At 41.9% G+C, this 22,919-nt stretch overlaps 1 protein-coding gene across 1 annotated transcript; it reads left to right on the top strand.

The window, feature by feature from the left end:
* Positions 1 to 623: 623 nt before the first annotated feature.
* Positions 624 to 22,919, top strand: LOC306987186 (uncharacterized protein; the record flags this gene model as incomplete). The annotated part of the gene is made up of 4 exons (XM_079591257.1): positions 624 to 946; positions 15,562 to 15,664; positions 19,364 to 21,011; positions 22,819 to 22,919. Exons 1-4 carry the CDS (start codon positions 768 to 770, stop codon positions 22,917 to 22,919), a joined length of 2,031 nt encoding a protein of 676 aa, XP_079447383.1. The 5' UTR covers positions 624 to 767.

The raw sequence follows: 22,919 nt of genomic DNA, 5'->3' as shown, positions 1-22,919 counted from the left end.
ATATATATATATATATATATATATATCGTTTAGAACATAAGAAAATAAACGGCAGAATTTTATAATAATTACTTTTCGATGTCTGGTCTCTTTCGGTTATTTGGCTATAATGTTCTGAGAGATTAAAACCGAAATAAATAAAATCTTTAAAGCCATTTATCAACTTTCACTTTATTAATCCCCAATGACGTTTGATTTTGACATTGGCGACATTGCAGATTTCTGAACTTTATGATAGAATATCTTAACTAATACATTCATTTATAATCAAACTTTATGATAGAATATCTTAACAAGCACATTCATTTATAATCGAACTTTATGATAGAATATATAAACTAATAGGCTACATTTATAACTGGAGATAAAAACCTGCTATTCAGGGATTGAAGGTGTTCAGTCAGTGTTGACCAGTTAATCAGTTCATAATATTAAGTTGCAGTGAAGCTGCAGGCAGTTTAACAGAACACACACAAACTAACGTTAATCTGATCAACATGTTCATATATCTAGAGTGAATTAAAGATGTGAGTTTCTCGCTGTTTCATAACCTATAGTCCTGCCTACCTGACCGTTTCGGGGATCATGAGGCGTAATATTCGGTAGGTGTCTCACTATTGATCACAGTGCACTAGTGAACACAACTGTAGCCTATAGTGAGCTGTTCTGTCATCTGTAGACACACACACACACACACACACACACACTCCAGAGTGCATCGGTTTACTGTCGTGCTTCTGTCGGGATCCTGCTGGAGTTTAGTCGTCATGGCGAAAAATAACTTTCCCAGCAGAAAGTCTTTGAAGAGCTTGTTTTCTAAAAGTGAAGCGAATCTCAAAGAGTCTGTGGAGAAAGAGGACAGCGGGAAATCTCCTCTCCGACTCTTCAAGTGGAAGAAGAAGAAGAAACCGGAGAGTTCAGAGGCGGCAAGCCTGAAGGTTGCGAGGTAAACACATCCATCTTCCACATCAGGGTTTGTGTGTGTGTGTGTGTGTGTGTGTGTGTGTGTGTGTGTGTTTTTGTGTGTGTGTGAGTGTGTGTTTTGCCTGACAGCCTGAAGCATACACCTCTGTCATCCATAAAGCTTTAAACAATGTACTTTTCAATGGGATGTAAAGTGTAAAACAATGTAAGAACAATAGGCTACTTTTCATTCCAAGCCTACAGTATTTGTTTTTAATATTGAGTTATTTGGGATAATGTGTCTGTCAGTCACTTCAGAAGTCACATAAAAATAGGCTACACTACATTTCTAGAATCTATTATTGAAAATTAGCATTGGTTGGCTAATTAATTTATTAATAAACCAAATGCATGTTATGATTTATGATATGGGTATTTAAAAACTGCATTCTGTATAGAGCAGTTATAGCCTCTGTTCTCTAACTGGATTGGTCGTGTAGTTCTGAGAGTAAAACTAATGAAAGTTTAACCTGTTATATTATTTTCTTTTGCTTGTCTTGTGATTATATGATATTTTAAAAGATTTAATAAATGTGGTGCTGCAGAACCGCAGGGAGTAGAGCGGGATTTTGTCTGCAAAAGATTGTTTTGAAAGTCTGGAGCGGTTTTTATTTTGGAACCATTTTTGATGGTTGCAAATAAATATACGATCTAATCGGCCCTGAAATGTAAGTTTAAAGACATTATTTACTTGTTTAAACACTGCATTTGATATTGTGCTGTTGGACATGTAGTTATATGATATAAAATCCACAGCACTGTTGCTCTTGGGATATTTTTTAATTGAAATGATCGATTGCACGAGTGTCTGTTGGTCTCACACTTGTAACTGATGATGTTCATTATACTATACAATGTTTAATACGCTTCTTGTGCCACAAAAGGTTAATGTTCTGAATGCAATTATAATCCATTAAAATAACGTTTTGTCAGGTGGACTCATAGCCCAGCCAACATTGGCCCTAGATGAGTTTGTCCATACTTGGGCTGATGAGGCCGGGCCGAACCGGAGCCATGGACATCTCTAACCCTAGAGCCCCTAACCTCCAGCACACCGGCCCCACCATGCAATGCTGGCTGGGTTATGAGCCAAGATTTTGGGTTATGTATGGAAGCTTGTTTCCGCCACAGAATAAAATATTTTAAAAGACCATTTTATCTCACAATTGACCCTTCGCAGGGAGCTTGATTGACAGGTGATCTGACCAATCATACTTCGCCATCCGCCATTTTGTCCGACACAGTCAGGAGAGTTAGCAGATTAACATGGAGGATTTGAGCTTGAGAAGCGGAGTGTACTGACGTCTTTCCGCGGTTAAAACAACATTCCTTCTGATGTTCATTTATATTTGATGCTATAAATGAACTAGAAGGAAGAGATGATCGGTTCACGAGCGGCTTTAACTGAGGCGACACAGCGATCTGTCACACACATTAAAGAGCCACAAAACGCTATTTATTGTTTACATTTCTTTAAAATTTGAAAGGTGAGACTTTGTTTAATATCAAAAGTAACCCAAAAGTAATCTGGTCTGTGTCTGTCAGTGTCTCTCTGCTCCGTGATGTGTCTCCACTGCATGAGAACATGGTGTGTGTGAGAGAGGCGTGGCTTGTCGGACATAGCAACAGTAACTAAGGGGGGGCGGGTCTTTGCGAACGGTCAATTGTGAGTTTACATCTCGCATCCCTGCTCGCTGACTTTATTTCTCAGAATTGCAAAGATATGAAGTCGCATTTGTAAGTTATAAAGTCAGAAATGCGTGATATACTGTATACTCACAATTGTGTTATAAAGTCAGAATTGCGTGATATAAACTCACAATTGCGTGTTATGAAGTCCAATTGTTTTTCCTCAGAATTGTGAGTTTATAATATCTCGCAATTCTGACTTTATAACACACAACTGCGACTTTATATCACGCACTTCTGAGATAAAAATTCTGAATTGTGAGATAAAAAGTTGCAATTACCTTTTTTATTTTGTATTCTTTGGTGGAAACAAGCTTCCATAGTCATGGGTTATGATCTGGGAAGGAAAAGCACAATGGAGTCGTATTGTCCCTATAGGCCGACTGACCGAATGACCCACTGAACATTTATGGAGATCAGATTCAGAGCACATTCATGATCTGATTTTATTTTCATTGTGACGACAAATTGTTAAAGGTGAAGAAACTCTGCAAGTGACTGGAGACTTTCAGGCCTGAAAGATGAAATCTCACAAGCTTTAACACCGCATAAAGGCTCTTGTGGGACACTGACGCTTCAATGGGACACACGTACCCTAAACACACTTCTGACTGGTAATGCTTTGGACTTCGGACAGTGTCTCTGTTCTCTTCTTTCTGTTTGAACTGTTGTCAGCTGGTGGATGAGCTCAGAAACTGGTCAAGAGCAGTAATAATAGTGTTGCTTTATGGTCCATTTTAGTCATATAAGTGTAACTCTAGTCATATAATGAGTGTAATCGTTTCATAATTTACCAAGGGTGGTAGAAAGTTGGAGATTTACAGATTGATGCGCTGCAGGTCAATACAGTTTATTCAAATTGCTTAGACACTAAAAGTGGAACTTGAGGCTCACAGTGAAACTAGTCCCTCGTGTGCCGAATCAAGACCAAGTCTGCAAAACTACAAGCACATTATACGCGTTACACTCAGTTTGCTGTTGTAAAACACACGTTTAACTCTAAACATATTACACACATCATTAAAAACTAACAGCTCTTGCCATTTAAATCTCACACTCATTTCCTGATGACCAACAGCCAATCATCATGTGGGAAACACTTATACATACACTGATCACTTACAAATTAAAACACTGTTTAAAGTGTAAACATATATATTTATAGAGAACAAGTATTTGATACACTGCCGATTTTGCAGGTTTTCCACTTACAAAGCATGTAGAGGTCAGTAATGTTTATCATAGGAACTCTTCGACTGTGAGAGACGGAATCTAAAACAAAAATCCAGAAAATCTCATTGCATGATTTTGAAGTAATTAATTTGCATTTTATTGCATGACATAAGTATTTGATGCATCAGAAAAGCAGAACTTCATATTTGGTACAGAAACCTTTGTTTGCAGTTATAGAGATCATAGTTTCCTGCAGTTCTGGACCAGGTTTGCACACACTGGGGATTCTGGCCCACTCCTCCACACACACCTTCTCCTCCACACACACCTTCTCCAGATCCTCCAGGTTTGCACACACTGGGGATTCTGGCCCACTCCTCCACACACACCTTCTCCTCCACACACACCTTCTCCAGATCCTCCAGGTTTGCACACACTGGGGATTCTGGCCCATTCCTCCACACACACCTTCTCCAGATCCTCCAGGTTTGCACACACTGGGGATTCTGGCCCACTCCTCCACACAGACCTTATCCTCCACACACACCTTCTCCAGATCCTCCAGGTTTGCACACACTGGGATTCTGGCCCACTCCTCCACACACACCTTCTCCAGATCCTCCAGGTTTGCACACACTGGGGATTCTGGCCCACTCCTCCACACACACCTTCTCCTCCACACACACCTTCTCCAGATCCTCCAGGTTTGCACACACTGGGGATTCTGGCCCACTCCTCCACACACACCTTCTCCAGATCCTCCAGGTTTGCACACACTGGGGATTCTGGCCCACTCCTCCACACACACCTTCTCCAGATCCTCCAGGTTTGCACACACTGGGATTCTGGCCCACTCCTCCACACACACCTTCTCTAGATCCTCCAGGTTTGCACACACTGGGGACTCTGGCCCACTCCTCCACACACACCTTCTGGCCCACTCCTCCACACACACCTTCTCCAGATCCTCCAGGTTTGCACACACTGGGGACTCTGGCCCACTCCTCCACACACACCTTCTCCAGATCCTCCAGGTTTGCACACACTGGGGACTCTGGCCCACTCCTCCACACACACCTTCTCCAGATCCTCCAGGTTTGCACACACTGGGGATTCTGGCCCACTCCTCCACACACACCTTCTCCAGATCCTCCAGGTTTGCACACACTGGGGATTCTGGCCCACTCCTCCACACACACCTTCTCCTCCACACACACCTTCTCTAGATCTTTCAGGTTTGCACACACTGGGGACTCTGGCCCACTCCTCCACACACACCTTCTCCAGATCCTCCAGGTTTGCACACACTGGGGATTCTGGCCCACTCCTCCACACACACCTTCTCCTCCACACACACCTTCTCTAGATCCTCCAGGTTTGCACACACTGGGGATTCTGGCCCACTCCTCCACACACACCTTCTCCAGATCCTCCAGGTTTCGGGCTGTCGCTGGGCAATACGGACTCTCAGCTCCTCCACAGATCTTCTACTGGGTTCAGGTCTGGACACTGGCTAGGCCACTCCTGGACCTCGAGATGCTTCTTACGGAGCCACTCCTCAGTTGCCCTGGCTGTGTTTCGGGTCGTTGTCCTGCTGGGAGACCCAGCCATCGACCCGTCTTCAGTGCTCTTACTGAGGGAAGGAGGTTGTTGGCCAAGATCTGGCGATACACGGCCCCATCCATCCTCCCCTCAGTACGGTGCAGTCATCCGGTTCCCTCTGCAGAAGAGCATCCCCAGAGAATGATGTCCACCTCCATGCTTCAGTTTAGAGTGGAGCTTAGACCAAAAAGCTCTATTTGTGTCTCATCAGACCACATGACCTTCTCCCATTCCTCCTCTGGATCATCCAGATGGTCATTGGCAGACTTCAGACGGGCTGGACATGCGCTGGCTTGAGCAGGGGGACCTTGCGTGCGCTGCAGGACTTTAATCCATGACGGCGTAGTGTGTTACTAATGGTTTTCTGTGAGACTGTGGTCCCAGCTCTCTTCAGGTCATTGACCAGGTCCTGCCGTGTAGTTCTGGGCTGACCCCTCTCCTTCCTCATGATCATTGATGCCCCACGAGGGGAGATCTTGCATGGTGCCCCAGACCGAGGGAGATTGACCTCATCTTGAGCTTCTTCCATTTTCTAATAATTGCGCCAACAGTTGTTGCCTTCTCCCCAAGCTGATGCCTACTGTCCTGTAGCCCATCCAGCCTTGTGCAGGTCTACAGTTTATCCCTGATGTCCTCACACAGCTCTCTGGTCTTGGCCATTGTGGAGAGGTTGGAGTCTGTTTGATTGAGTGTGTGGACAGGTGTCTTTTATACAGGTAATGAGTTCAAACAGGTGCAGTTAGGGTTAGGGTTAGGGTTAGGGTTAGGGTTAGGGTTAGGGTTAGGTTAGTTAGTTTAGAGACGTGCACCAGAAAAAAGTTCACGGAGACGGAGAGGCAGAAAGCACACCCTGTTTATTTTCTTTATTTTACAAAAGCACATGTTTTATTTTGATTGTAAGTGGACACATAAAAAAGTAGACATTTAACAGCTTATTTTTTCATATTTCTTAAGTCTGTATGACCAAAAATTGTAAGTCTATTTTGCTGCTATGTAAAAAAAAAAAAACGAGCAAAACGCGCCGGTGCGTTTGCCGACCCCAGAGGGTTAATACAGGTCATGAGTGGAGAACAGGGGCAGTTAATACAGGTCATGAGTGGAGAACAGGGGCAGTTAATACAGGTCATGAGTGGAGAACAGGGGCAGTTAATACAGGTCATGAGTGGAGAACAGGGGCAGTTAATACAGGTCATGAGTGGAGAACAGGGGCAGTTAATACAGGTCATGAGTGGAGAACAGGGGCAGTTAATACAGGTCATGAGTAGAGAACAGGGGCAGTTAATACAGGTCATGAGTGGAGAACAGGGGCAGTTAATACAGGTAATGAGTGGAGAACAGGAGCAGTTAATACAGGTCATGAGTGGAGAACAGGGGCAGTTAATACAGGTCATGAGTGGAGAACAGGGGCAGTTAATACAGGTAATGAGTGGAGAACAGGGGCAGTTAATACAGGTCATGAGTGGAGAACAGGGGCAGTTAATACAGGTCATGAGTGGAGAACAGGGGCAGTTAATACAGGTAATGAGTGGAGAACAGGGGCAGTTAATACAGGTCATGAGTGGAGAACAGGGGCAGTTAATACAGGTAATGAGTGGAGAACAGGAGGGCTTCTTAAAGAGAAACGAACAGGTCTGTGAGAGCCGGATTCTGACTGGTTGGTAGGTGACCAAATACTTATGTAATGCAATAAAATGCACATTCATTATTTAAAAAAATCATACAATGTGATTTTCTGGATTTAGATTCCGTCTCTCACAGTCGAAGAGTCCCTATGATCAAAATGACAGACCTCTACATGCTTTTTAAGTAGGAAAACCTGCAGAATCGGCAGTGTAATCAAATACTTGTTCTCCCCACTGTATATATTTACACACACACACACACACACACACACACACACACGCACACACACACACACACGCACACACACACACACACACACACACACACACACACACACACACACACACACACACACACACACACAGCACTTTAGAAATAAAGTTGACTTTCTTCCAATAGTGTTATTATTCAGCTCAAGTCAGTTCAGTGTTGATTTAGTTCAGTTCCATAACTGTCATAAATTCATCAGTCGTGTGTGTGTGTGTGTGTGTGTGTGTGTGGAACTAATCATCTGATGTTTGTGTGTAGAGTTACTACGTTAAAACAGTTTTGAATGAAGTGTTTGTATGTTGTGTGTTGTGTGTGTTTTGTGGTTTTGTGTGTAGAATTGCAAGAAATTGAGCCATGGTTTTTAGAAAGTGTGTGTAATGAATAGTAATAAAGTGTAATCCTCATGTGATCGACGGGCAATAGCTCCTGAAATGTGACAGTTCTTCAGAACCCGTCGGTTAATTCTGTGTTTGCTCGACACAATAGTGCGATGCCTTACTCAAACACTGCTCGCCGTGTGTCCCAATCCCAAATACACCGTCACACTAAAGCAAACAAGCGGTGTGTGTGTGTGTGTGTATGTATGTGTGTGTGTGTGTGTGTGTGTGTGTGTGTGTGTGTGCAGTGAGAGGAGATCGACCCCAAACCTGTTGCTTGTGTAGACAGACTCAGTTTGTTGCGGTGGAGAATAGCTGATGTGTCGACAGAAGATCCAGAACTGCAGATCCGCCTCACGACGCACACCTCAGAGTCTATGATTTACTCTCTCACAACACACAGATTTAATAGAACATAACTGAGTATTGACCAATATTTTATTAGAGCTTTTATTTTTATTTATCAGTATAGTTTGGGGTCGGTAAGAGTCTCTTCACCAAAGCTGCATTTATTTTATCATAAATACAGTAAAACAGTGAAATATTATTATAATGTAAATCATCAGTTCTCTATGTGAATATACAGTAAAGTGTAATGTATTCCTGTGATCAAAGCTGAATTTATCATCATTACTCCAGTCTTCAGTGTCACATGATCCTCCAGAAATCAGAATAATATGATGATCTGATGCTCAACAAACATTTATGATTATTATCAGTTTCAGTTTTTTTTTTCAGGCTTCTTTGATGAATAGAGTTGAATACAGAAATGTGATGTAAATGTGACATTATAAAGGTTTTTACTTTCGCTTTTGATCAATTTAATAATGCGTCCTTGCTGAATAAAGGAACAAAGCCCCAAATGTTCAATGCTCCTTCAAATACATTTCAATGGAAGGAATCATTCGTTGCCTGAGTGCTAGCGCAGTAATATCAGCGAGTGAGTCTTCTGCTCAGCTAATGATACGTCTGCAGTGAAGGAACAGGCCGCGCAACATTACTGTCTTTATCATCACACGAGCGAAACTCATGTGTGTGAGCCCTCGGGGAGAAGATGATCACACACACGAACACACACACACACACAAGTGAAAGTCTCAAATCTTCAGACGATCACAGACTCACACACACACCAGTGAAAGTCTCCGCTGGTTTTCACCTGGCGCTCTGAGGCCTTCAGAGAAACTCTTTCCTGGTTCAACAGATTTCATAACCTCAGGGATTATACTCAGGCTGGGTTTAGTCCTCAGTGATTATACTCAGGCTGGGTTTAGTCCTCAGTGATTATACTCAGGCTGGGTTTAGTCCTCAGTGATTATACTCAGGTTGGGTTTAGTCCTCAGTGATTATACTCAGGTTGGGTTTAGTCCTCAGTGATTATACTCAGGTTGAGTTTAGTTCTCAGTGATTATACTCAGGTTGGGTTTAGTCCTCAGTGATTATACTCAGGTTGAGTTTAGTCCTCAGTGATTATACTCAGGTTGGGTTTAGTCCTCAGTGATTATACTCAGGTTGGGTTTAGTCCTCAGGGATTATACTCAGGTTGGGTTTAGTCCTCAGGGATTATACTCAGGTTGAGTTTAGTTCTCAGTGATTATACTCAGGTTGGGTTTAGTCCTCAGTGATTATACTCAGGTTGAGTTTAGACCTCAGTGATTATACTCAGGTTGGGTTTAGTCCTCAGTGATTATACTCAGGTTGGGTTTAGTTCTCAGTGATTATACTCAGGTTGGGTTTAGTCCTCAGTGATTATACTCAGGTTGGGTTTAGTCCTCAGTGATTATACTCAGGTTGGGTTTAGTCCTCAGTGATTATACTCAGGTTGAGTTTAGACCTCAGTGATTATACTCAGGCTGGGTTTAGTCCTCAGTGATTATACTCAGGCTGGGTTTAGTCCTCAGTGATTATACTCAGGTTGGGTTTAGTCCTCAGTGATTATACTCAGGCGGGGTTTAGTCCTCAGTGATTATACTCAGGTTGGGTTTAGTCCTCAGTGATTATACTCAGGCTGGGTTTAGTCCTCAGTGATTATACTCAGGTTGGGTTTAGTCCTCAGTGATTATACTCAGGCTGGGTTTAGTCCTCAGTGATTATACTCAGGTTGGGTTTAGTCCTCAGTGATTATACTCAGGTTGGGTTTAGACCTCAGTGATTATACTCAGGTTGGGGTTAGTCCTCAGTGATTATACTCAGGCTGGGTTTAGTCCTCAGGGATTATACTCAGGTTGGGTTTAGTCCTCAGGGATTATACTCAGGTTGGGTTTAGTCCTCAGTGATTATACTCAGGCTGGGTTTAGTCCTCAGTGATTATACTCAGGCTGGGTTTAGTCCTCAGTGATTATACTCAGGCTGGGTTTAGTCCTCAGTGATTATACTCAGGTTGGGTTTAGTCCTCAGTGATTATACTCAGGCTGGGTTTAGTCCTCAGTGATTATACTCAGGTTGGGTTTAGTCCTCAGTGATTATACTCAGGCTGGGTTTAGTCCTCAGTGATTATACTCAGGTTGGGTTTAGTCCTCAGTGATTATACTCAGGTTGGGTTTAGTCCTCAGTGATTATACTCAGGCTGGGTTTAGTCCTCAGTGATTATACTCAGGCTGGGTTTAGTCCTCAGTGATTATACTCAGGTTGGGTTTAGTCCTCAGTGATTATACTCAGGTTGGGTTTAGTCCTCAGTGATTATACTCAGGTTGGGTTTAGTCCTCAGTGATTATACTCAGGCTGGGTTTAGTCCTCAGTGATTATACTCAGGCTGGGTTTAGTCCTCAGTGATTATACTCAGGTTGGGTTTAGTCCTCAGTGATTATACTCAGGCTGGGTTTAGTCCTCAGTGATTATACTCAGGTTGAGGTTTAGTCCTCAGTGATTATACTCAGGTTGAGGTTTAGTCCTCAGTGATTATACTCAGGTTGGGTTTAGTCCTCAGTGATTATACTCAGGCTGGGTTTAGTCCTCAGTGATTATACTCAGGCTGGGTTTAGTCCTCAGTGATTATACTCAGGTTGGGTTTAGTCCTCAGTGATTATACTCAGGTTGGGTTTAGTCCTCAGTGATTATACTCAGGTTGGGTTTAGTCCTCAGTGATTATACTCAGGCTGGGTTTAGTCCTCAGTGATTATACTCAGGCTGGGTTTAGTCCTCAGTGATTATACTCAGGCTGGGTTTAGTCCTCAGTGATTATACTCAGGCTGGGTTTAGTCCTCAGTGATTATACTCAGGCTGGGTTTAGTCCTCAGTGATTATACTCAGGCTGGGTTTAGTCCTCAGTGATTATACTCAGGCTGGGTTTAGTCCTCAGTGATTATACTCAGGTTGGGTTTAGTCCTCAGTGATTATACTCAGGTTGGGTTTAGTCCTCAGTGATTATACTCAGGTTGGGTTTAGTCCTCAGTGATTATACTCAGGCTGGGTTTAGTCCTCAGTGATTATACTCAGGTTGGGTTTAGTCCTCAGGGATTATACTCAGGTTGGGTTTAGTCCTCAGTGATTATACTCAGGCTGGGTTTAGTCCTCAGTGATTATACTCAGGCTGGGTTTAGTCCTCAGTGATTATACTCAGGCTGGGTTTAGTCCTCAGTGATTATACTCAGGTTGGGTTTAGTCCTCAGTGATTATACTCAGGCTGGGTTTAGTCCTCAGTGATTATACTCAGGTTGGGTTTAGTCCTCAGTGATTATACTCAGGCTGGGTTTAGTCCTCAGTGATTATACTCAGGTTGGGTTTAGTCCTCAGTGATTATACTCAGGTTGGGTTTAGTCCTCAGTGATTATACTCAGGCTGGGTTTAGTCCTCAGTGATTATACTCAGGCTGGGTTTAGTCCTCAGTGATTATACTCAGGTTGGGTTTAGTCCTCAGTGATTATACTCAGGTTGGGTTTAGTCCTCAGTGATTATACTCAGGTTGGGTTTAGTCCTCAGTGATTATACTCAGGCTGGGTTTAGTCCTCAGTGATTATACTCAGGCTGGGTTTAGTCCTCAGTGATTATACTCAGGTTGGGTTTAGTCCTCAGTGATTATACTCAGGCTGGGTTTAGTCCTCAGTGATTATACTCAGGTTGAGGTTTAGTCCTCAGTGATTATACTCAGGTTGAGGTTTAGTCCTCAGTGATTATACTCAGGTTGGGTTTAGTCCTCAGTGATTATACTCAGGCTGGGTTTAGTCCTCAGTGATTATACTCAGGCTGGGTTTAGTCCTCAGTGATTATACTCAGGTTGGGTTTAGTCCTCAGTGATTATACTCAGGTTGGGTTTAGTCCTCAGTGATTATACTCAGGTTGGGTTTAGTCCTCAGTGATTATACTCAGGCTGGGTTTAGTCCTCAGTGATTATACTCAGGCTGGGTTTAGTCCTCAGTGATTATACTCAGGCTGGGTTTAGTCCTCAGTGATTATACTCAGGCTGGGTTTAGTCCTCAGTGATTATACTCAGGCTGGGTTTAGTCCTCAGTGATTATACTCAGGCTGGGTTTAGTCCTCAGTGATTATACTCAGGTTGGGTTTAGTCCTCAGTGATTATACTCAGGTTGGGTTTAGTCCTCAGTGATTATACTCAGGTTGGGTTTAGTCCTCAGTGATTATACTCAGGCTGGGTTTAGTCCTCAGTGATTATACTCAGGTTGGGTTTAGTCCTCAGTGATTATACTCAGGTTGGGTTTAGTCCTCAGTGATTATACTCAGGCTGGGTTTAGTCCTCAGTGATTATACTCAGGTTGGGTTTAGTCCTCAGTGATTATACTCAGGTTGGGTTTAGTCCTCAGTGATTATACTCAGGCTGGGTTTAGTCCTCAGTGATTATACTCAGGTTGGGTTTAGTCCTCAGTGATTATACTCAGGTTGGGTTTAGTCCTCAGTGATTATACTCAGGCTGGGTTTAGTCCTCAGTGATTATACTCAGGTTGGGTTTAGTCCTCAGTGATTATACTCAGGTTGAGTTTAGTCCTCAGTGGTTATACTCAGGTTGAGTTTAGTCCTCAGTGATTATACTCCGGTTGGGTTTAGTCCTCAGTGATTATACTCAGGTTGGGTTTAGTCCTCAGTGATTATACTCAGGTTGAGTTTAGTCCTCAGTGGTTATACTCAGGTTGAGTTTAGTCCTCAGTGATTATACTCAGGTTGGGTTTAGTCCTCAGTGATTATACTCAGGTTGAGTTTAGTCCTCAGTGATTATACTCAGGTTGGGTTTAGTCCTCAGTGATTATACTCAGGTTGAGTTTAGTCCTCAGTGAATATACTCAGGTTGGGTTTAGTTCTCAGTGATTATTCTCAGGTTGGGTTTAGTTCTCAGTGATTATACTCAGGTTGGGTTTAGTCCTCAGTGATTATACTCAGGTTGGGTTTAGTCCTCAGTGATTATACTCAGGTTGGGTTTAGTCCTCAGTGATTATACTCAGGCTGGGTTTAGTCCTCAGTGATTATACTCAGGCTGGGTTTAGTCCTCAGTGATTATACTCAGGTTGGGTTTAGTCCTCAGTGATTATACTCAGGCTGGGTTTAGTCCTCAGTGATTATACTCAGGTTGAGGTTTAGTCCTCAGTGATTATACTCAGGTTGAGGTTTAGTCCTCAGTGATTATACTCAGGTTGGGTTTAGTCCTCAGTGATTATACTCAGGCTGGGTTTAGTCCTCAGTGATTATACTCAGGCTGGGTTTAGTCCTCAGTGATTATACTCAGGTTGGGTTTAGTCCTCAGTGATTATACTCAGGTTGGGTTTAGTCCTCAGTGATTATACTCAGGTTGGGTTTAGTCCTCAGTGATTATACTCAGGCTGGGTTTAGTCCTCAGTGATTATACTCAGGCTGGGTTTAGTCCTCAGTGATTATACTCAGGCTGGGTTTAGTCCTCAGTGATTATACTCAGGCTGGGTTTAGTCCTCAGTGATTATACTCAGGCTGGGTTTAGTCCTCAGTGATTATACTCAGGCTGGGTTTAGTCCTCAGTGATTATACTCAGGTTGGGTTTAGTCCTCAGTGATTATACTCAGGTTGGGTTTAGTCCTCAGTGATTATACTCAGGTTGGGTTTAGTCCTCAGTGATTATACTCAGGCTGGGTTTAGTCCTCAGTGATTATACTCAGGTTGGGTTTAGTCCTCAGTGATTATACTCAGGTTGGGTTTAGTCCTCAGTGATTATACTCAGGCTGGGTTTAGTCCTCAGTGATTATACTCAGGTTGGGTTTAGTCCTCAGTGATTATACTCAGGTTGGGTTTAGTCCTCAGTGATTATACTCAGGCTGGGTTTAGTCCTCAGTGATTATACTCAGGTTGGGTTTAGTCCTCAGTGATTATACTCAGGTTGGGTTTAGTCCTCAGTGATTATACTCAGGCTGGGTTTAGTCCTCAGTGATTATACTCAGGTTGGGTTTAGTCCTCAGTGATTATACTCAGGTTGAGTTTAGTCCTCAGTGGTTATACTCAGGTTGAGTTTAGTCCTCAGTGATTATACTCCGGTTGGGTTTAGTCCTCAGTGATTATACTCAGGTTGGGTTTAGTCCTCAGTGATTATACTCAGGTTGAGTTTAGTCCTCAGTGGTTATACTCAGGTTGAGTTTAGTCCTCAGTGATTATACTCAGGTTGGGTTTAGTCCTCAGTGATTATACTCAGGTTGAGTTTAGTCCTCAGTGATTATACTCAGGTTGGGTTTAGTCCTCAGTGATTATACTCAGGTTGGGTTTAGTCCTCAGGGATTATACTCAGGTTGGGTTTAGTCCTCAGTGATTATACTCAGGTTGGGTTTAGTCCTCAGTGATTATACTCAGGTTGGGTTTAGTCCTCAGTGAATATACTCAGGTTGGGTTTAGTTCTCAGTGATTATTCTCAGGTTGGGTTTAGTTCTCAGTGATTATACTCAGGTTGGGTTTAGTCCTCAGGGATTATACTCAGGTTGGGTTTAGTCCTCAGTGATTATACTCAGGTTGGGTTTAGTCCTCAGTGAATATACTCAGGTTGGGTTTAGTTCTCAGTGATTATTCTCAGGTTGGGTTTAGTTCTCAGTGATTATACTCAGGTTGGGTTTAGTCCTCAGTGATTATACTCCGGTTGGGTTTAGTCCTCAGTGATTATACTCCGGTTGAGGTTTAATACTTAGCATGCTTTCAGCGCCGTGTGCCTCTGGGTTGTCAGGGTGGGTTTGGAATGTGAAGCATGATGATATTTTTGAAGAGCCTGTGCGGTCTTTGGGCCTCAGACTCACTTTCTCTCGCTTCTGAAGCTCCTGGATCCTCTCTGCATGTTCATGCATGCAAATTTAACGAACTCTCGACTGTCTGCACGACTTCTTTTGACGAATTCTTTAACATAACTGGAAGGATAATTCACCAGTCGTTCACGTTCCTCAAGTAACAGCTGCTCTTTGTTTAAAATCATTTTTTTGTGCATGACAAGTACATGAATCACTTTCAAAAAATGTGATTGCTTCCTCCGTGTCCGCGGTTTTTAGATGCACCTGTTCCAAACTAATATTTCCAGTTTAATGAGAGCTGTTATGAGTTATGAATTGCATCCCTTTTTTTAAGAATATGTAAAGCCACGCAATTAGTCCATTGTGATGTGTGTTGAAGAAGGTGAATCAGAAGCACTTTACTGAAGCCATTTTAATTGTTCAGTAGTTTAGCGTGTTTTCACGTCTTGTTCTCTGAAAGTATGCAGCAGGTTTTGCTACAAACAATACGAGTAACCTGTTTACACATTTTATTTCCATTGATCATTTACTGTAAACAAATTCTTGCCGTTTTAGCCGCCGGTTACGAGCGCTGACGCCACACTGTATTCTCCAGAACGCTTTTTTTGTTTGCTTTTTAGCTTTTATCTAAACTTTAAACTGAATTCTCAATCTCGGGATCTCTAACTGACTGTTGTTTTCCACAGAACTGAGTCGGGAACGTCGGGAGCCGGAGACGGGGAGAGTCGGGATGGCGAAGAGTCGAGTAAACGCAAGAAGTCTCTGTTCGGCTCGATCCTCAGGTCAAAGGTCAGAGCTCGAGCTGGCGCTGGCACTAAACCAACATGTGCATGGCGGGATCATTGACCTTAACTAAAACTGTTTAAAACACTTCTGTTAGTAGAAATCAATTAAAATATAAATATTAGTTGGAAAAAACTTAAACTAAATGTTTAAATAAATATTTCTGTTCATTTTAATAAAGATTAAATAAATAAAAAAAATTAGATATTAGTAAAAAAAAAAAAAAAAAAAAGAATTTTTTTTTTAAATGTTGCCTTGGCAATAAACTAAAATAAGTTCAATTTAAAGCACTAAAATTATTAACTGGAAATAAATAAAACTGAAATAAAATTATGTTAAACCTACATAGCAATATTTAAAATAGAAAACTAATGAAATGACAAAAGCACACAACAAAATGACAAAAAAATCAACTAAAATTAACATAATAAATACCAGCTAATTTAAAATATGAATAAACCTAAAATAACACTGCTACACCTATGACACAATTGCAGTAAACTTTTATCTGTTGTTTTTAGGGTTAATGTGCAAACGTATATGTGTAAGTAACAATACAAAATATAAGCAGATATTAGCAGTATGCATGCTAGAAATATTCATAAATCAGTCTGTCTAGTTGGTTAGTGTGACTCCGTCTCCCCCTGCTGGCTAATGTGTTCACTACACCATCTAACTCCATTTATGTAGTCATATACCGAGTCCTGCTGGTTTGTAGAAAAATGTTTTGCACAGAAAAGTGAATAGAATACAATAAAATAAAAATTACATTCATATGATATTTGATTGATTAGTCAAAGAATGAATAGTGGTTGAGCATACATCAATATCACACTTTGAATCTGATTCCTGGTGTCAATGTACTTCATAATTGTTAATTGTCACGTCTCATATATTTACATCCATATTATATTCTAAATAAATGAGTGAATGGATAAACAAACACACGTTATTTGGAGATGTTGATGCTGTTCAGCGGCCCAGAATGCCTCTCTCTCACGGCAGACGCACACACACCTGGTGAAGGACACGCGTGATTGGCTCATTTCAGCCGTTCCTGCTTCTGCCTCCTTCTTTACTAAGCAGATTTGAACTTTAATGGCTTTTTAGTCTGTCTGTTATATATACAGCATATAAGCTAGTGCACTCCTAAACGTCTCCACATTTTCTTTAATCAGTATTAATATAATAATTATTTGCTTATTGGTTTAGTTACACAAACTCACTTCATTTTCATGATTTTTGACATCTTAATATCTTCAGTTATTTTGCTTCTCCAGTAAATGTATCTTGATTTAAGAATGTTTCGATATTTGTAATGAAAAGCAAGACAGAAACACTGAGCAGTGAGAGCTTTGATTATTGTTGAGCTCAAGATCTGATATTATAACTCATTTTGGGATTTTTCCCCCGGCCAGCAGGTGGCGCTCATCGCTCGTGTGTGTGTGTGTGTGTGTGTGTGTGTGTGTGTGTGTGTTTCACACAGTGCCTTTTGATTGATGTTGTTATTTATGACACAGATAAGCATTTATAACTCTGCAATATAAAAAAGCGGATAGTATTCATTAGCGATGTTGAAAACTCGTTAGTGTAATTCCAGCTGGTTAAAAGTTATTAATAAATGCTGACACTTATATGTGCTTCATGGATAATTCCAGCGGCTGTTCCTGTAATTAATGCTTGTCTATACATGTCATGTGACAGACCCTTACAAGAAACAAGTACACTTCAAGCTTATTTGATTAAGCTTACTTGACTAAAGTTCCAGTATATTTCTAAGTATACTCTACGCAGTAAGTAAACTAATATCAATGTACTACTAGTATCTTGTAAGTGTGTTATTTATAACAATAATATTAGTATTTATATTAAATTGGCCCACTTTCTAGTGTATATAAGTATACTTTAAGTATAACAGTAGTAAACTGCAGAAAACTTTGAGTACAACTACGTTTTTAATATGTACATCAATACTACAAGTGAACTTATAGGTAAACTGATACTAGTTAAATAAATAAAAATTAAGTTTATGAAAGTACACTTTGAAATATACTCTCAGTAAACTACTAGTTTAGTTGTTTAATACTGCAAGTACGTTTTCTTCAAAATTAACTTAACATCATACTTATAGTTTTCTTTACAAATCAATATTTACAAACAAATCTACTGTATTTGATTCCAAAATATGAACGTTTATAAGGCGGAATGTAAGGAAAAAGTAATTAATAGGCTACTCAATCAAAAGAGTAAACACAACTACAAGCCAAGTATACTGAGAATACATTATACTAATAATCGATCAAAAGACTGAGTACAGTATAGGCCAATTATAATTAGACTTTTCTGTCAGTATAAGTCAAGTATAATTAAGTGTTATTTTAAGTATATTTCTGAGAAGTGCGTACTAAAGTACATACCGAGTTGGGTGTTTCTTGTATTGGTGATTAGTGTGGATTGGTTGAGCTTTATGACAGGTGACGTTGACTGATGATCAACTGTACCAGTCGCAGTTCCAGCGGTCTCCACCCGACTGACACACACACACGCGCACGCACACACACACACACACACACACACACACACACACTATCAGATGAACTCTGAGTTCACTTAAGCAACAGACTTATCATCCCCCAGACAGCAGAACAGAGTCAGAGTGATTATATCTGTCGGTTATTACTTTATTAATCTGATATTCTTCTCTTCATCTTGCTTGCTACTATTTCTATAAAAATGTAATTTGTACCTATGCATATAGGATTTCACGTTTGAGTTATGGTTAATTTCACACCAAAATGTTTAACAACAAAAGTTACAAATGATTAAAAACACAAGGTTTTGTTGTGCTCGCCTCCTGTTGTGTGCTCTTGTTGTCATTAGTGAAAGTGTTTGAATCACATTAAATCGGGATAAAACTAAGATATTAGTTATACTTCATAAAAAAGGCCTATAAACCCTCCCCAATAAACACTTGTCTCATACCTCTCATGCCTAAAGAAAATGCAAATCAGCCAGGCTACTGTGACACATGGCATGTTTTGGTTACACTTTATTTTAAGGTGTTCATGTTACGGTGTAATTGTGCATTTGAGTATTGTTTAATAATGAACTCCAAATACTTACTATAGGGATTGGAGTTAGGATTGGGGTTTGGTTTAAGGTTAGTTGCATTCAAAGCTGTAATTACGCATAATTTATAGTTATTATTTATACAGTAACTACACGTAAAGTGTTTTACAAGGACACTGTAAAATAAAGTGTTGCCCATGTTTCCTGCATTAACTTGCATGGATTTAAGATAGATTATCAGATCAGAAATGTCTCTCTCTATATATATATATATACATTTGTGATGTCAACAATGTGCTAAGGCATATGACTGCTTATTTGATATTATTAATATTATTGAATTTTATCTAATATTATGTATATTAGTTCTCATCCAATAATGAATAATGACTTTACTATTGTCTTATTAGAGCTGCTTTAGAATTGAATTCTGTTTGCATCTTTGAGTCGGTATTTTCATGTTTATCTCTGTAAAGCTGCTTTGAAACAATATTGTATAAAGCGCTATAGAAATAAAGATGACTTGACTTAAATAACTCTTCATGATCATTAATCTTTGTCCTCTTTTCTTTTGCATTCTTTCTCCTCCCTACTTTCTTCATCTCTTATTACATCTATTCCTTTCATTATTTTTAGAAAGAGCAGCTCAGCTACTCGGAGACTGACCTTCGTAAACCCAAGAGCTTTTCTGGACTGTCCTGGAAGAAGAAGAAGAAGAAAAGAGATCTGTTCCCAGGTCTTTCAAGCATTAGTGATATCTCAGGGGTCAAAGATGACATCAGTGAACAGGAAGAATATGACAACCAGGTAGAAGTAGAACCAAACCAGCTTGGTTTTGAGGCAGAACCGCCCTGTACTTCTGACCAATCCCAGACCCAGGATGTCTTGAGTGACATGTCTCGACCCCATGAGGAGGATGCAGGTTACATGCCTCCAGATTTGGGCAGTTCATCTATACCATTTATTGACTCTTCACTGTCTGACAGTGATGTTTACCAGACGCCCCCAGATAGCCCAGTCCCAGAGTACTACTCGTCTGATTACGCCGATACCCAAGCTGCAGATAGATCTTCTCAGTACTCCACCTCTGTGCTGTCCTTCACTTCACAGACCGGGTCTGACGTCACAGACTCCTTCAGTCCTGTTCCTAACATGGAGACTGCAGCGAATACTGACACACGCACAGTCCATAATTCAAGCACAGATCTGAAACCGAATGATCATCTGTTCTCTGACTCTAATTCTGAAGTTTCTAAATCAGGAATTTTAGCAGATGTTGAGGTCAAAACCGTCACCACTGATGTTGCTCAAAAAGATTCATACCTGGGAAATAAAAAAACAACTGATGCTGTCCACCAGAACTACATGTCCTCCATCGACCAGAGTTTCACCTCTCCCATCTCCGAGAGTCCCACCATTTCTTTTATTCCCCAAATTTCCATCTCTGAGATCCCCGACACTTCCATTTCTTCCATTCCCCAAAAGTCCATCTCTTCCATCCCCCAAAGTTCCATCCCTTCCATTTCTAAGAGTCCCACCACTTCCATTTCTTCCATTCCCCAAATTTCCATCTCTGAGAGTCCCTCCGTTTATTCTATTCCCCAAAGGTCAATCTCTTCCATTTCTGAGAGTTCCCCCACTTCCATCCTCCAAAGGTCAATCTCTTCCATTTCTGAGAGTTCTCCCACTTCCACCCCTAAAAGTTCCATCCCTTCCATTTCTAAAAATTCCCCCACTTCCATCCCCAAAAGTTCCATCTCTTCCATCCCCCAAAGTTCCACCCCATCCATTTCTGAAAATTACCCCACTTCCATGCCCCAAAGTTCCATCTCTTCCATTTCTGAGAGTTCCCCCACTTCCATCCCCCAAAGGTCCATCCCTTCCATTTCTGAGAGTTCCCCCACTTCCATCCCCCAAAGGTCCATCCCTTCCATTTCTGAAAATTACCCCACTTCCAGCCCCCAAAGTTCCATCTCTTCCATTTCTGAGAGTTCCACCACTTCCATCCCCCAAAGGTCCATCCCTTCCATTTCTGAAAATTACCCCACTTCCATCCCCCAAAGTTCCATTTCTGAGAGTTCCCCCACTTCCATGCCCCAAAGTTCCATCCCTTCCATTTCTGAAAATTACCCCACTTCCATGCCCCAAAGTTCCATCCCTTCCATTTCTGAAAATTACCCCACTTCCATCCCCCAAAGTTCCATTTCTGAGAGTTCCCCCACTTCCATGCCCCAAAGTTCCATCCCTTCCATTTCTGAGAGTTCCCCCACTTCCATGCCCCAAAGTTCCATCCCTTCCATTTCTGAAAATTACCCCACTTCCATCCCCCAAAGTTCCATTTCTGAGAGTTCCCCCACTTCCATCCCCCAAAGGTCCATCCCTTCCATTTCTGAAAATTACCCCACTTCCAGCCCCCAAAGTTCCATCTCTTCCATTTCTGAGAGTTCCCCCACTTCCATCCCCCAAAGTTCCATCCCTTCCATTTCTGAGAGTTCCCCCACTTCCATCCCCAAAAGTTCCATTTCTGAAAATTCCACCTCTTCCATCCCCCAAAGTTCCACCCCATCCATTTCTGAAAATTCCACCACTTCCATCCCCAAAAGTTCCATCCCTTCAATTTCTGAAAATTCCACCACTTCCATCCTCCAAAGGTCCATCTCTTCCATCCCCCAAAGTTCCACCCCATCCATTTCTGAAAATTACCCCACTTCCATGCCCCAAAGTTCCATCTCTTCCATTTCTGAGAGTTCCCCCACTTCCATCCCCCAAAGGTCCATCTCTTCCATTTCTGAAAATTCCCCCACTTCCATCCCCCAAAGTTCCATCTCTTCCATTTCTGAGAGTTCCCCCACTTCCAGCCCCCAAAGTTCCATCTCTTCCATCCCCCAAAGTTCCACCCCATCCATTTCTGAAAATTACCCCACTTCCATGCCCCAAAGTTCCATCTCTTCCATTTCTGAGAGTTCCCCCACTTCCATCCCCCAAAGGTCCATCTCTTCCATTTCTGAAAATTACCCCACTTCCATGCCCCAAAGGTCCATCTCTTCCATTTCTGAAAATTCCCCCACTTCCATCCCCCAAAGGTCCATCTCTTCCATTTCTGAAAATTCCCCCACTTCCATCCCCCAAAGTTCCATCCCTTCCATTTCTGAGAGTTCCCCCACTTCCATCCCCCAAAGGTCCATCCCTTCCATTTCTGAAAATTCCCCCACTTCCATCCCCCAAAGGTCCATCTCTTCCATTTCTGAAAATTCCCCCACTTCCATCCCCCAAAGTTCCATCCCTTCCATTTCTGAGAGTTCCCCCACTTCCATCCCCCAAAGGTCCATCTCTTCCATTTCTGAAAATTCCCCCACTTCCATCCCCCAAAGTTCCATCCCTTTCATTTCTGAGAGTTCCCCCACTTCCACCCCTAAAAGTTCCATCCCTTCCATTTCTGAAAATTACCCCACTTCCATGCCCCAAAGTTCCATCCCTTCCATTTCTGAGAGTTCCCCCACTTCCATCCCCCAAAGGTCCATCCCTTCCATTTCTGAAAATTACCCCACTTCCATCCCCCAAAAGTCCATCCCTTCCATTTCTGAAAATTACCCCACTTCCATCCCCCAAAGTTCCATCCCTTCCATTTCTGAGAGTTCCCCCACTTCCATCCCCAAAAGGTCAATCTCTTCCATTTCTGAGAGTTCCCCCACTTCCATCCCCCAAAAGTCCATCCCTTCCATTTCTGAAAATTACCCCACTTCCATGCCCCAAAGTTCCATCCCTTCCATTTCTGAAAATTACCCCACTTCCATGCCCCAAAGTTCCATCCCTTCCATTTCTGAGAGTTCCCCCACTTCCATCCCCCAAAGGTCAATCTCTTCCATTTCTGAGAGTTCCCCCACTTCCATCCCCCAAAGGTCAATCTCTTCCATTTCTGAGAGTTCCCCCACTTCCATGCCCCAAAGTTCCATCCCTTCCATTTCTGAGAGTTCCCCCACTTCCATGCCCCAAAGTTCCATCCCTTCCATTTCTGAAAATTACCCCACTTCCACCCCTAAAAGTTCCATCCCTTCCATTTCTGAGAGTTCCCCCACTTCTATCCCCCAAAGGTCAATCTCTTCCATTTCTGAGAGTTCCCCCACTTCCATCCCCCAAAGGTCCGTCCCTTCCATTTCTGAAAATTACCCCACTTCCATCCCCCAAAGTTTAA

This window comes from Phoxinus phoxinus, assembly GCF_949152265.1.
Source record: "Phoxinus phoxinus genome assembly, chromosome: 19".
NCBI lineage: Eukaryota > Metazoa > Chordata > Actinopteri > Cypriniformes > Leuciscidae > Phoxinus > Phoxinus phoxinus.
The sequence above is the reverse complement of the archived record's forward strand: the minus strand, read 5'-3'. Positions and strand labels throughout refer to the sequence as shown.